This window comes from Helianthus annuus, chromosome 1 (assembly GCF_002127325.2).
Source record: "Helianthus annuus cultivar XRQ/B chromosome 1, HanXRQr2.0-SUNRISE, whole genome shotgun sequence".
Lineage (NCBI taxonomy): Eukaryota > Viridiplantae > Streptophyta > Magnoliopsida > Asterales > Asteraceae > Helianthus > Helianthus annuus.
This window is the reverse complement of record NC_035433.2, coordinates 89596593-89608960: the sequence shown is the minus strand read 5'-3', so window position 1 is coordinate 89608960 and position 12368 is coordinate 89596593. Positions and strand designations below refer to the sequence as shown.

The window sequence follows — 12368 nt, the reverse complement described above, 5'->3', positions numbered from 1 at the left end:
AAGCAAAAGGGATTAAACATGTGACAACGTCGATGGGTCGAGCTCTTGAATGATTACGAATGTGCGATCAAATACCATCCGGGCAAAGCCAATGTTGTGGCTGACGCCCTCAGTCGAAAGGATACTACACCTAAACGTGTGCGAGCGTTACAACTTACCATCCAATCTAGTCTTCCTACCCATATACGAGATGCTCAGGTTGAAGCGTTGAAAGCAGAGAACATCAGGGCTGAGTCCTTACGAAGATCGAGGAAGCGGTTAGAATAAAAGGAAGACGGCGCCTACTATGTAACAGGGCGCATCTGGGTCCCACTTTACGGAAACTTACGCGAGCTTGTGATGGATGAAGCGCACAAGTCTCGTTACTCAGTACATCCTGGTTCGGATAAGATGTACCACGACTTAAAGACTACATACTGGTGGCCTAGCATGAAAGCCAACATAGCAACTTACGTCAGTAAATGTTTGACTTGTGCGAGAGTCAAGATTGAATATCAGAAACCATCAGGCCTACTCCAACAACCAGAGATCTCGACATGGAAAGGGGAGCAAATTTCCATGGATTTCGTTACTAGCCTGCCTAGATCTCAACGCGGAAATGACACTATTTGGGTGATAGTGGATCGATTGACTAAGTCTGCACACTTCTTGGCTATCAAGGAGACGGATAAGTTTTCTACTCTAGCAGACGTCTACCTAAGGGAAGTAGTATCAAGGCACGGAGTGCCAACCACCATCATTTCTGATCGTGACTCACGTTTTACATTTGAATTGTGGCAAGCTATACACAAGTCCTTTGGTTCTCGATTAGACATGAGCACGACATATCATCCACAGACGGATGGGCAATCTGAACGCACCATCCAAACCCTTGAAGACATGCTTAAGGCATGTGTAATCGACTTTGGTAATGGCTGGGAAAAACACCTTCCATTAGTGGAGTTTTCATATAACAACAGTTACACACCAGTATCCAGGCCGCTCCGTTCGAGGCATTGTACGGACGGAAGTGCCGATCACCTCTTTGTTGGGCAGATGTTGGCGACAGTCAAATCACAAGCCCAGAACTTGTAGTAGATACAACCGAGAGGATTGCTCAGATACGAAAACGAATGGCGGCAGCTCGTGACCGTCAGAAAAGCTATGCTGATAAGCGAAGGAAACCACTCGAGTTCCAAGTTGGGGATCGAGTGCTACTTAAAGTCTCACCTTGGAAAGGTGTAGTTCGTTTTGGCAAACGAGGCAAACTCAACCCGCGATATGTTGGACCCTTCGAAATCATTGAGAAAATTGGCAAGGTGGCCTACAAGCTGAATCTACCAGCAGAACTCAGCGGAGTTCACAATGTTTTCCATGTGTCGAATCTGAAGAAGTGTCTGTCAGATGAGACCCTCATAGTTCCTCTCAAGGAGCTCACTATCGACGATCAGTTGCGATTCGTCGAGGAACTAGTAGAGATTACCGATCGAGATGTTAAGGTTCTCAAGCGTACCAGAATACCTCTTGTTCGAGTTCGTTGGAACTCTCGTCGTAGCCCAGAGTATACCTGGGAACGAGAAGACCAAATGAAACTCAAGTATCCCCAGTTGTTTAGGAAAAGTGCAACCACTACTGAGGCTGAAGCTACTGCCGAATTTCGGGACGAAATTCCAAACCAACAGGGGGATGATGTGACACCCCAGGAAAACCAGGAAACCACGCAACTTAACTAGCTTCCTTAGTAACCACGTGCTAAATTCCGGGATGAAATTTTCTTAACAGGGGGAGAATGTGACAACCCTCGTACTTGCAGGTATCCGTACGATTAATTAATATTAAATTGTGCTTAATGATTGTGCTTAATTACAACTGATGACGTAACTGCTTTATGATTTCTGCATTTTTCAGCTTTTTAACATACTAGTCTTGTGCAGAAAATTGACAAAACGGTCCTGTATGTTTTCCTAAGTGTTGGGAATTAAAAGTGTTTCAAATAGTTACATAAAAGACACTATACGGAATAACTTAGCACTTTAACGAAACGGTATCTGTCACACCCCAACCGATGGCGGAATCATCGGGGCGCGGCACTGAGCGAAACAGATTGTTCAGAAGTTTCCACAACAACTATCATATAATTCAGTTAAATAACACGTCCCATACCGTGTCCCAAACAATAACAAGTTATCATAGAAATCAGCTAAACAATATGGGAACTGTTCCGACAACTCATGTTCTTAGTTATTACAAACCGAATATAAATATTGTTTTAAGACTTCTAGACAGCTATCCGTAAATCTTACTGACTACAGGTGCCAGTACAAGATCTACAGATAATTATGGCCCTGGAGCAGGTACGTGGACACTGTCCTAAGGTCACAGACTCCTAGAAGCTTATTATGGCCTCGCTTCCCTAGCACGCTAGTAGCTTAAACACCTGTCACATACGTTAAAATAAAAGTCAATACATATAATGTAAAGGTGAGTACACAAGTTTGATATAGCATATAGAGTTCGAATAGTTTACGCATAACCAAGCACGTACACAAGGGCAAACGATGCATGTAAATTATCAACATGGGACCATCGATACCAACGACTTCGAGTTGACTGTCCGAGACAGTTCGCAATACATGATTACCACCGTAATCCATGCAAGTAATTGTCCTTAGCAACCCCCGTGGGAACGGGTGCTGAGTCCAAACTATAGTACTACGTTGCTAAAGCAGGTAGATAGCACTCCACGTGTAAACATAATAAACAGCAATCATTTAGACAAGTAATACATGCAAGTAGGTTAGCGTTTCAAATAGTTTGTGTTGTTTGTGGATTTGATAGATTACGTATGTAACACCCAAAAGTGCTGAAAGCAAAAAGGGATCGAGTATACTCACAGTGGTTGACGTGGATTGAAGGGAGCACTGAGAATAGGTTAGCCTGAATGGTTCGATAACACAACGATGAGTAACGCGGAAAAGTAAACAATGTACTTGGATCGAGTAGGCCATTCGATCGGACAGCAGTTCGATCGAGTGGGCTGTTCGATCGGTTTGAAAGTCCGTTCGAACATCCATTCGATCGGCCGGCTGGCTCGATCGGCTGGTTCCTTCAAGTGGATTGTTTCTCCCTTTGATGTGAAGGATGTGTTTGTGTATGATGGTTTGTACTACCTTTCAGGTTGGCCGATCGAACAGCTGTTCGATTGGTTAGCCCAACCGATCGGCTAGCACTTCATTGTTTGGCTCGGAGTTCGGATGTAATGATAGAATAGAAGGAAACAACATAAAATAAGCACATAAACTTGGTCTCTTGGTTCCTAACTATAGTCTAGGTCTCTAAGACAGCGATCCGGACTAGATCGTGTCTAACCTAATTCCCTATAGTTATGGCTCTGATACCAATCTGTCACACCCCAACCGATGGCGGAATCATCGGGGCGCGGCACTGAGCGAAACAGATTGTTCAGAAGTTTCCACAACAACTATCATATAATTCAGTTAAATAACACGTCCCATACCGTGTCCCAAACAATAACAAGTTATCATAGAAATCAGCTAAACAATATGGGAACTGTTCCGACAACTCATGTTCTTAGTTATTACAAACCGAATATAAATATTGTTTTAAGACTTCTAGACAGCTATCCGTAAATCTTACTGACTACAGGTGCCAGTACAAGATCTACAGATAATTATGGCCCTGGAGCAGGTACGTGGACACTGTCCTAAGGTCACAGACTCCTAGAAGCTTATTATGGCCTCGCTTCCCTAGCACGCTAGTAGCTTAAACACATGTCACATACGTTAAAATAAAAGTCAATACATATAATGTAAAGGTGAGTACACAAGTTTGATATAGCATATAGAGTTCGAATAGTTTACGCATAACCAAGCACGTACACAAGGGCAAACGATGCATGTAAATTATCAACATGGGACCATCGATACCAACGACTTCGAGTTGACTGTCCGAGACAGTTCGCAATACATGATTACCACCGTAATCCATGCAAGTAATTGTCGTTAGCAACCCCCGTGGGAACGGGTGCTGAGTCCAAACTATAGTACTACGTTGCTAAAGCAGGTAGATAGCACTCCACGTGTAAACATAATAAACAGCAATCATTTAGACAAGTAATACATGCAAGTAGGTTAGCGTTTCAAATAGTTTGTGTTGTTTGTGGATTTGATAGATTACGTATGTAACACCCAAAAGTGCTGAAAGCAAAAAGGGATCGAGTATACTCACAGTGGTTGACGTGGATTGAAGGGAGCACTGAGAATAGGTTAGCCTGAATGGTTCGATAACACAACGATGAGTAACGCGGAAAAGTATACAATGTACTTGGATCGAGTAGGCCATTCGATCGGACAGCAGTTCGATCGAGTGGGCTGTTCGATCGGTTTGAAAGTCCGTTCGAACATCCATTCGATCGGCCGGCTGGCTCGATCGGCTGGTTCCTTCAAGTGGATTGTTTCTCCCTTTGATGTGAAGGATGTGTTTGTGTATGATGGTTTGTACTACCTTTCAGGTTGGCCGATCGAACAGCTGTTCGATTGGTTAGCCCAACCGATCGGCTAGCACTTCATTGTTTTCAAATATGTCACTCGATCGGTTGGCATGTTCGATCGGGTGACATTCCCATGTTTCGAAAAGTCTAAGTGTTTTGAAGTATAGTATCTCATGATCCGAGCAGTAATAATTACAATCGAGTGGCATAGTCGATCGAACAGTACCTCGTCAATACTACACCTTGTGAGTTGGTGGGTCTAAGTGCTAGTCGATCGGTTAGCCTAGTCGATCGGCTGGCATAGTCGTTCGGTTGGGCTGTTCGATCGAACAGCCTAGCCGTTCGGCCAGCTTCTCGATTCGGTTAACTTATCACTTAACACTTGGTTATTCCCGTTGTTTGTTGGTGTTTTAGAGATATTTTGACTACGAGTTGAACCACAAAACTGAAATCCCCACTTAGCCTACTGACTCGAGCAGGAATCACCCAAACTCGGTCAGAGACGGTTTGGAACCCAAGTTTAACGTTTAACCCGAAATCGGTATATCTCTTGGTAGAACCCGAATCTTGAACCATGTGTTTGTTTGGATTGATTTATAAATCGGTTCAGCTCGTTTTCACCTTTTTTGAGTGTAAAAGAGTTGAAAGATAGATGAAAACTCATCTTCCAATCCTTTTCCCACCGTGAAATGTTAAGATCTTTGGTAGATTTTAAGTTATTGATGTGGAAATCGGTTAGATCTAGCTTATTCATGGTTGAATGAAGTCAAGAACATGAAGTTCTTGATGAACACCAAGAACACCATGATGACATCACTCAAGAACACCTAGATCTTGGTGATTTCATGGATGAAATTCGGATTTTGAAAGATAGAAAGATGGAGAATCGATTAATGAACAAAAACGTACAAAGATTAGAGTGAAATACTTACCGGTTTGAGAGAAATCTGAGATTTAGTGAGAAGAAGAGGCTGGTCGGTCAGAGCTTTTCCAAAAGTGGAAAGTTTGACAAGGACAGCCCTATTTATAGGCTTCCAAAAGAGGAAAGGTCAGCTGATCGAACAGCATCCCTGATCGAGCAGCTGTCCGATCGAACAGCCTGTTCGATCGGCTAGCCTGTTCGATCAGGTTGTCCTGTTCGATCGGCTTGCCTGGTTTTTGAGTGTTTCGCGACGATTTTCGATATTTCGACTTCGATGAACGATGATTTGAGAATGATAGAATTCCTAATCAAATTACTTTTAGTTCCAACTACTATATTTAACATACAAGCATCCTTACACCACGATTTAGATTCGACTTCGATTGAGTTTGATTCACCTTTGAGTCTTGATTGATTCGATTGATTCACCACACACTTTAACATAAAAAGTAAACATGCACAAGTAACACATAAGGCACACACACACGTATAAAAGCATTAAAATCCCCACACTTGAGTTCGATGATTGATTTGATTAGCTTGATTATTGATTGATTAGCTTTATTGCGTTGTTACTTCCTATCATTCACAGTCGATCGTTGATTCACCGTTCGATTATCGGTCGATTAGTTTGATTATACAACACTTACTCCAAATAATACGAAAATCAAAATGAAACTAAAATGAAATTAATCTTTATTAATCTTTAATTCCAATAACAGTCAACACTTGACTTTGACTTTGACTTTTGGAAAACACGGGGTGTTACAGTATCTAACCAAACAACCGGACATTAACCGGAACACCAAAATTTTGCCAGAAACATTGTTTTATTATTTTTGGACTAGTTATGGTCCCCGAATACCCCCAACACATTATATAAAGCGTCATACAAATAATACACTAGATATTACACTCAACACCCTAACCATTTACCTACTTACCCACAAAATTACAATAAACCCCCCCCCCCTCTCATGCCATTTACGGTCCAAAGAGAAGGACCCCACCAAGATTTTATTTCAATATTTTATTAGATTGTTGCTTGTTTACTTGGACATGATATTGAGGGAAAGAGATTATAAGTATGGGGCATAGATTATAAAGATCATTTCATATCATTTTTCTCACTTCAACACTCAACTTCACCCCACTCCCTCAACCTCTCTCTCTCTCCCTCTCGGCTCACCTTAGAACCGCCACCACCACCACCTTGCAACCACCAACATTCCATTTTTAAGCTTAATTCAAATGTTAGAAGGTGATTCATGGAGCTCGGTGTTTGAGGAAGTTGAAGAACCTTCATCCTTTGCTTTCATCATCCATTTTTCATCATCTTTTTCTAGTGATCTTCCCTAGCCTTTGAGCTAGTTGTAAGCTTCTTGCTACTACTTTTTACTTCAACACTCAAAGATATACATTGTTATAAAGAACATGAACACTAAAAGACTTAAACAAGAATCATGAACATGAAACTTAAAGATGATGAAATCTTGTTAAAGTAATGTGGTTAAATACATGCATGGCACTTGATTGTTGACTTCTTGATAATATGATGTTGATCATCATATGGAGCTTGTTAAAGTATGATTAAAAACATGGTTTAACAAGTTAGAAGGTGATTATGGGTTTACATGAAATAATCATCTTCTTGATCAAACATGAACTTGAAAGCGAAATGATTTTCTTGTAAAGTGACAAACCAAGTGAACTAGTAAACTTGTAAATCCAAGAGTTGTGAATGATTTTTCTAAAAGAAACCAAGTTAAAAAGATGATTCTTGAAGGATCATGGTTTTTTATTAAACTTACACTATATTTTAGTAGAAAGACAAATAAATAAACCCTAGAGAAACAAGAAAATGCTATGGATAAACATTTTTTGTAAATTATGTTTACAAGTTGTAAACACCAAACCTTTGCAAGAATGAGATTTTAATAGAAGTAAACACACTTTGTAGGGTAACTAAACCCACTAAACACTTTACCAAGTTACTAGGCGTTTTTTGTGAAATATCAAGTTCATGATTATTATATAAAGCATATAGTTTTTGCTCTTGGTGATGTAAAGTGTTTGTTGATGGTTATTGTGATTACTTCGAAAAAGAAAATGACATGCTAAATAGCATGGACACCTCCATTTACAAAGGAAACTGATTGTTATCTGTACCATGTTAGGACGTGCTTAATTCCTGATTATTAGAGTAACTAATCTAACCGAGCAAACCAAGGTGAGTTCACACACACTTTCTAAGGCATGGGATTCCCGGTGGTTGGGAATGGGTTAATAAATTAAAACAGAACCTACATATCCTCCTTGGGTAGGATATGTACCGCCATCCTCCATGGGGAGGATGCCAATATTAATCCTGCGTATTCTCCTTGGGTAGAATACGTACGTTCGTCCTCCTTGGGTAGGACAACAACCTTAAAACTTACTAGACAAAACTCTATCATGAAGTCCCTCATTTTTATACCGACTTAATCGCCAGGCCAATGGCGAGCGGGTCATTAGTTAATAGCGCTATTAGGGTTGACAAGCCTCACACCGTGCCGGTAGGACAGGCGTGTACTAATGGATCTGGGCACTCAGTCAATGATGATAGACATTGACTTAGGGCACAACTTACTTTCGTCAGTTGTCGATATGGTAACAGTCTAGTGGTTCACATGGGGAAGCCCCCACTGATTATGGATATGGTTTGGGGAAAAACAAAGATACTGGTTAACTCGTGGTTTACGAAACAACTTATGGTTTTCAAAACAAACTTTTAAAACTAAACAACCAACTGTGAACTCGCACAACATTGTTGTTGACTCCTTGTTACATGCCTTGCAGGTCATTAGGTACCTAGATGGAGCTTGCACGAGGAGTGGTCGCTGTGGGACATGGACTGTAGAGTTCCACGTTAAACATTTAAACTTTATGAACTTATTGAACTTATGTTTTGGTTTTACGTTTTATGCTTCCGCTGTTTAATTTTGAACTTGGTTAACTCGTTTTCGAACACCAATTATATTGCGTGATTGGATATTATCTATTTTAAATATATTGTTCAATATGATTGGTGGCTTGATCCTGGTCAGTCACGCCTCCAAGCGGTGATACTCCGCTTGTGGATTTTGAGGGTGTGACAATATGTATCAAAATTAATTAAATAAAAGAAATTTAAAAGAGTTAGAGTAAATTGCCAAAATCGTCCCTGTGGTTTTATATTTGTCAGTTTCATCCGAATATCCTCAACTTAGCAGAAAAATAAACTAATTTAGTGGTTTGGATGAAAATGACAAAAAGTTACAAACGTTGGGGGCAATTTGGTACAAAAGTGTCATTTTGGACGAAAATGGCAAACCTGCCCAAACCTCAGGGACGATTTTGGCAATTAACTCTTAGTTTAAAGTGTTCAACTATAGTCTTTAAACTCTATCAAAAAAAAAGGCCCTATCAAATTAGATAAACGAGCAATAATTATCAAAAAGAGATGTTTAATTTCAATGCCGAAAAGGTATCCGTTAAGGTGATCCTCCTTCGCCCTTCTTGTTTCTTATTGTTATGGAAGCATTTTCTTGCATTATTTCTAAAGCTTGTGACATGGGGAGGTTTAAGGGGGTTAAGTTACCTAATGGGGGCCCGGTAATTTCACATCTCCTTTATGCGGATGACGCTTTAATTGTGGGGGAATGGTTGGAGGAGAACATTAAAATGATTGCCAGAATTCTTCGGGTTTTTTATGCGTGCTCAGGGTTGAAAATTAATTTTAACAATCTAACTTGTTTGGTATGGGAGTTAATGAGGTAGATGTTAATCATTTGGCTACGGTTTTGGGTTGCAAAAAAGGGGACTCTCCGTTTAACTACTTGGGAATTCCTTTAGGGGCCAACATGAACCGTGTTAAAAACTGGGATCCTATTGTGCAGATTTTCAAAAATCATTTGGCTGCTTGGAAAACAAATTCTCTGTCTATCGGCGGGCGTGTGGTTTTAATCAAATCGGTCTTAGAAAGTTTACCCATCTATTATTTCTCTATTTTTAAAGTGCCGGTTAAAGTGGTCTAGAAGTTGGAGTCTCTTATGAGAAATTTTTTATGGGGTGGTTCAGAGGAGGTTAGAAAAATGCACTGGGTTGCTTGGGACAAAGTTACTCATCCTAAAAAATATGGTGGGTTACGTATCTGTAAGCTCAAAATGGTGAATGACGCTCTCCTAGCGAAGTGGGTGTGGAGATATAGGGTGGAAGAGGAGAATATTTGGAGAAGAGTCGTTACGACTTGTCATGGTAGGAGCAGAAAATGGTCGAGTTTACCATCCAACCCGGCTTTGTCTAGGGTGTGGAAAAACATTATGAGTATGGAGTTCAAAGTTTTGGTTGAGGGTAAGAGGATTCACAACCATATTAAAGGGGTTTTGGGCGATGGATGTAGTATTCATTTTTGGATTGACCATTGGTACGGCGAGTCTCCTCTTATGTTTAAATGGCCAAGGCTGTTTGCTCTAGAAAAGTATAAATCCTGCTTGGTTTGTGACCGGTAACCAGCGGAGGGAGAAGAAGATATCAAAAACTGGAAGTGGACTAGACCTCCGTCATCCCCGGATGAAGTTTCAGAGCTGGGTAACTGTTCGGTTCAGCTGGGCGGTATTTTTACAGCTTCAGTGAAGGATAAATGGATGTGGAAGCCAGATGTTTCGGGTCAGTTCTCTACTAAATTGTTTACAAGGATTGCTTTGGGTACTTTGAACGAGGAAGACTTGTATCCGACGAAGAGTTGCGGATGGGTTCCAGCTAAGTGCAATATCTTAATTTGGAGGGCGGCGCTCGATCGTATTCCGACTAGACAAGCTCTCGTCAGGAGAAATATTGCGGTTGAATCATATGTTTGCGCTCTTTGCGGGGAAGTGACAGAAACCGTAGATCATATTTTCACGGCTTGCAGTATATCGCTAAAAGTATGGAATCGGTCATGCGTTTGGGCTAAGCTTCCGCCGTTTTTTGCTTTTTCTTTCAAGGACATTCTCGACTATCATAAAAGTGTAGGTGGGGATAAGAAGACTAAAGAGTTAGTCTGTGGGCTTGTTGTCGTGGCAGTTTGGTGTATATGGAAAGCTAGGAATGAAAAGATTTTCGCAGACGGAAGAGGCGACAGTGAGGAAATTTTGGGGAGTTTAGATCACTTGGATTTTTTTTTAGTTAAAATGTAGATCCAAACATAGAAACATTGTTTGGAGAGATTGGTGTAATTTTCCTTTGTATATGTTGTAGTTGGTTTTTGGTGTGGTCCTGCGTTTTTTGGTCAGGCCGGCCTGTTTTAATGAAGTTTACCCCTTTAAAAAAAATTAATTACATTATTATTTAATGCTATTCGTTTATAATTATTTATATTTTAAACAAATCACCTATATATATATATATATATATATATATATATATATATATATATATATATATATATATATATATATATATATATATATATACTAAGTTAGAAAGTCGTATATTATACGAGTTTGAATCATTGATATATTAAATAGTTATTAATAAAGGAAATATTTGAGAAATAAAATATTCATAAAATATATATGAAAAAGAAAGAGTAAAATGTCAAAATCGTCTCTGGGATGTTTCATTTTTGTTGCATTTGCATCCAAATCACTAACTCAGTTCAAATGTATCCTTAACTCAGGGACGATTTTGGCAATTCCCAAACCTCAGGGACAATTTTGGTAATTTACCCATTAATTTTTTTATATTTTATATTTAAAAAAATAATTATAAATATAGTATATATACATATACACACATAATTTTTTTCCTAAAAATAATAATAAATTAAATGATGTTTGGTACGATGGGAGAGACGTGTGGTACTGATGTTTGGTATAGCGAGTAGGGAAGATGAGGTATGAGCGTCGAGATAGACAAAGTGGTTGTGGCGGCGGCGATGGTGGTGATGGAGGTGGAGAAAAGAGAATGATAGAAGAGAGAGTGTGTGTATGATGTTTTTGTATATATAAAATTATAAGTGTGTGTGTGTGTGTATGTATGCATATATATTATAATTAATTTATTATTATTATTTTATTTAAAGGTAAAAAGAATATTAAATAATAAGTGTGTGTGTATATATATATGTATGTATATATATTATATTTATAGCTATTTTTTATTTAAAGATAAAAAAGAAAATTAAAAAAAAAGAATAAATGGTAAACTATTAAAATCGTCCCTGATGTTTGAAATTGCGAAAATCATCCCTAAGTTAACGATACATTGTTTAACTAAGTTAGTGATTTGAATTAGGGGTGTTCATGAGCCGATCCAATCCGATCGAGAGTCTGCTCATGCTCGGATTGAGTTACAACCAATCTGATCCGGGCGGATCGAATTTGCAAAACCGAGCGCAAAAGTGATGCTCATACTCGGATTGAATTTGAATCGATCGGCTCGGTTTCGATCGGTTTTTATCAAATCCTAAAAAAATCAAGCGTTTCGCTTGGTTTTGGTCGATTGAATTATAAGGCTTCGTTCAACAAAAAAAAATTCTAACTTAACTAAAACATGTCCAACACTTCATTAACAAAAGCAATACATAACTCAAATCATGATTCTAAAAATGTTCTTAACAATGCATATAATCTGTGTTGGTTTGACGATTAATTAACATAACAACATAACAGAAACATTTGTAACAGAAACATACATACTGCATACAAACATAAATTATAACAGAAACATACATACAATTTGTGTTGGTTCGACGATTAATTAACATAATAACATAACAGAAACAATTATAACAGAAACATACATACAATCTGGAGCGGCGATATGTTGCAGATTGAAGACTGGAGCACAATCAGATCATCTTCGATTATGGTAGCGAGTGACGAGTCCGACGATTAGGGTTATTTTTGTGTGTGTGAGTGTGACTGTGAACCAGAGAGTGAGAGTCAGAGACTAGAG

The 12368-nt window shown here is 39.2% G+C and overlaps 1 protein-coding gene across 1 annotated transcript; it reads left to right on the top strand.

Moving 5' to 3' along the window:
- Positions 1 to 9595: 9595 nt before the first annotated feature.
- Positions 9596 to 10606, top strand: LOC110927200. The gene is made up of 2 exons (XM_035988387.1): positions 9596 to 9827; positions 9945 to 10606. Exons 1-2 carry the CDS (start codon positions 9596 to 9598, stop codon positions 10604 to 10606), a joined length of 894 nt encoding a protein of 297 aa, XP_035844280.1.
- Positions 10607 to 12368: the final 1762 nt, after the last annotated feature.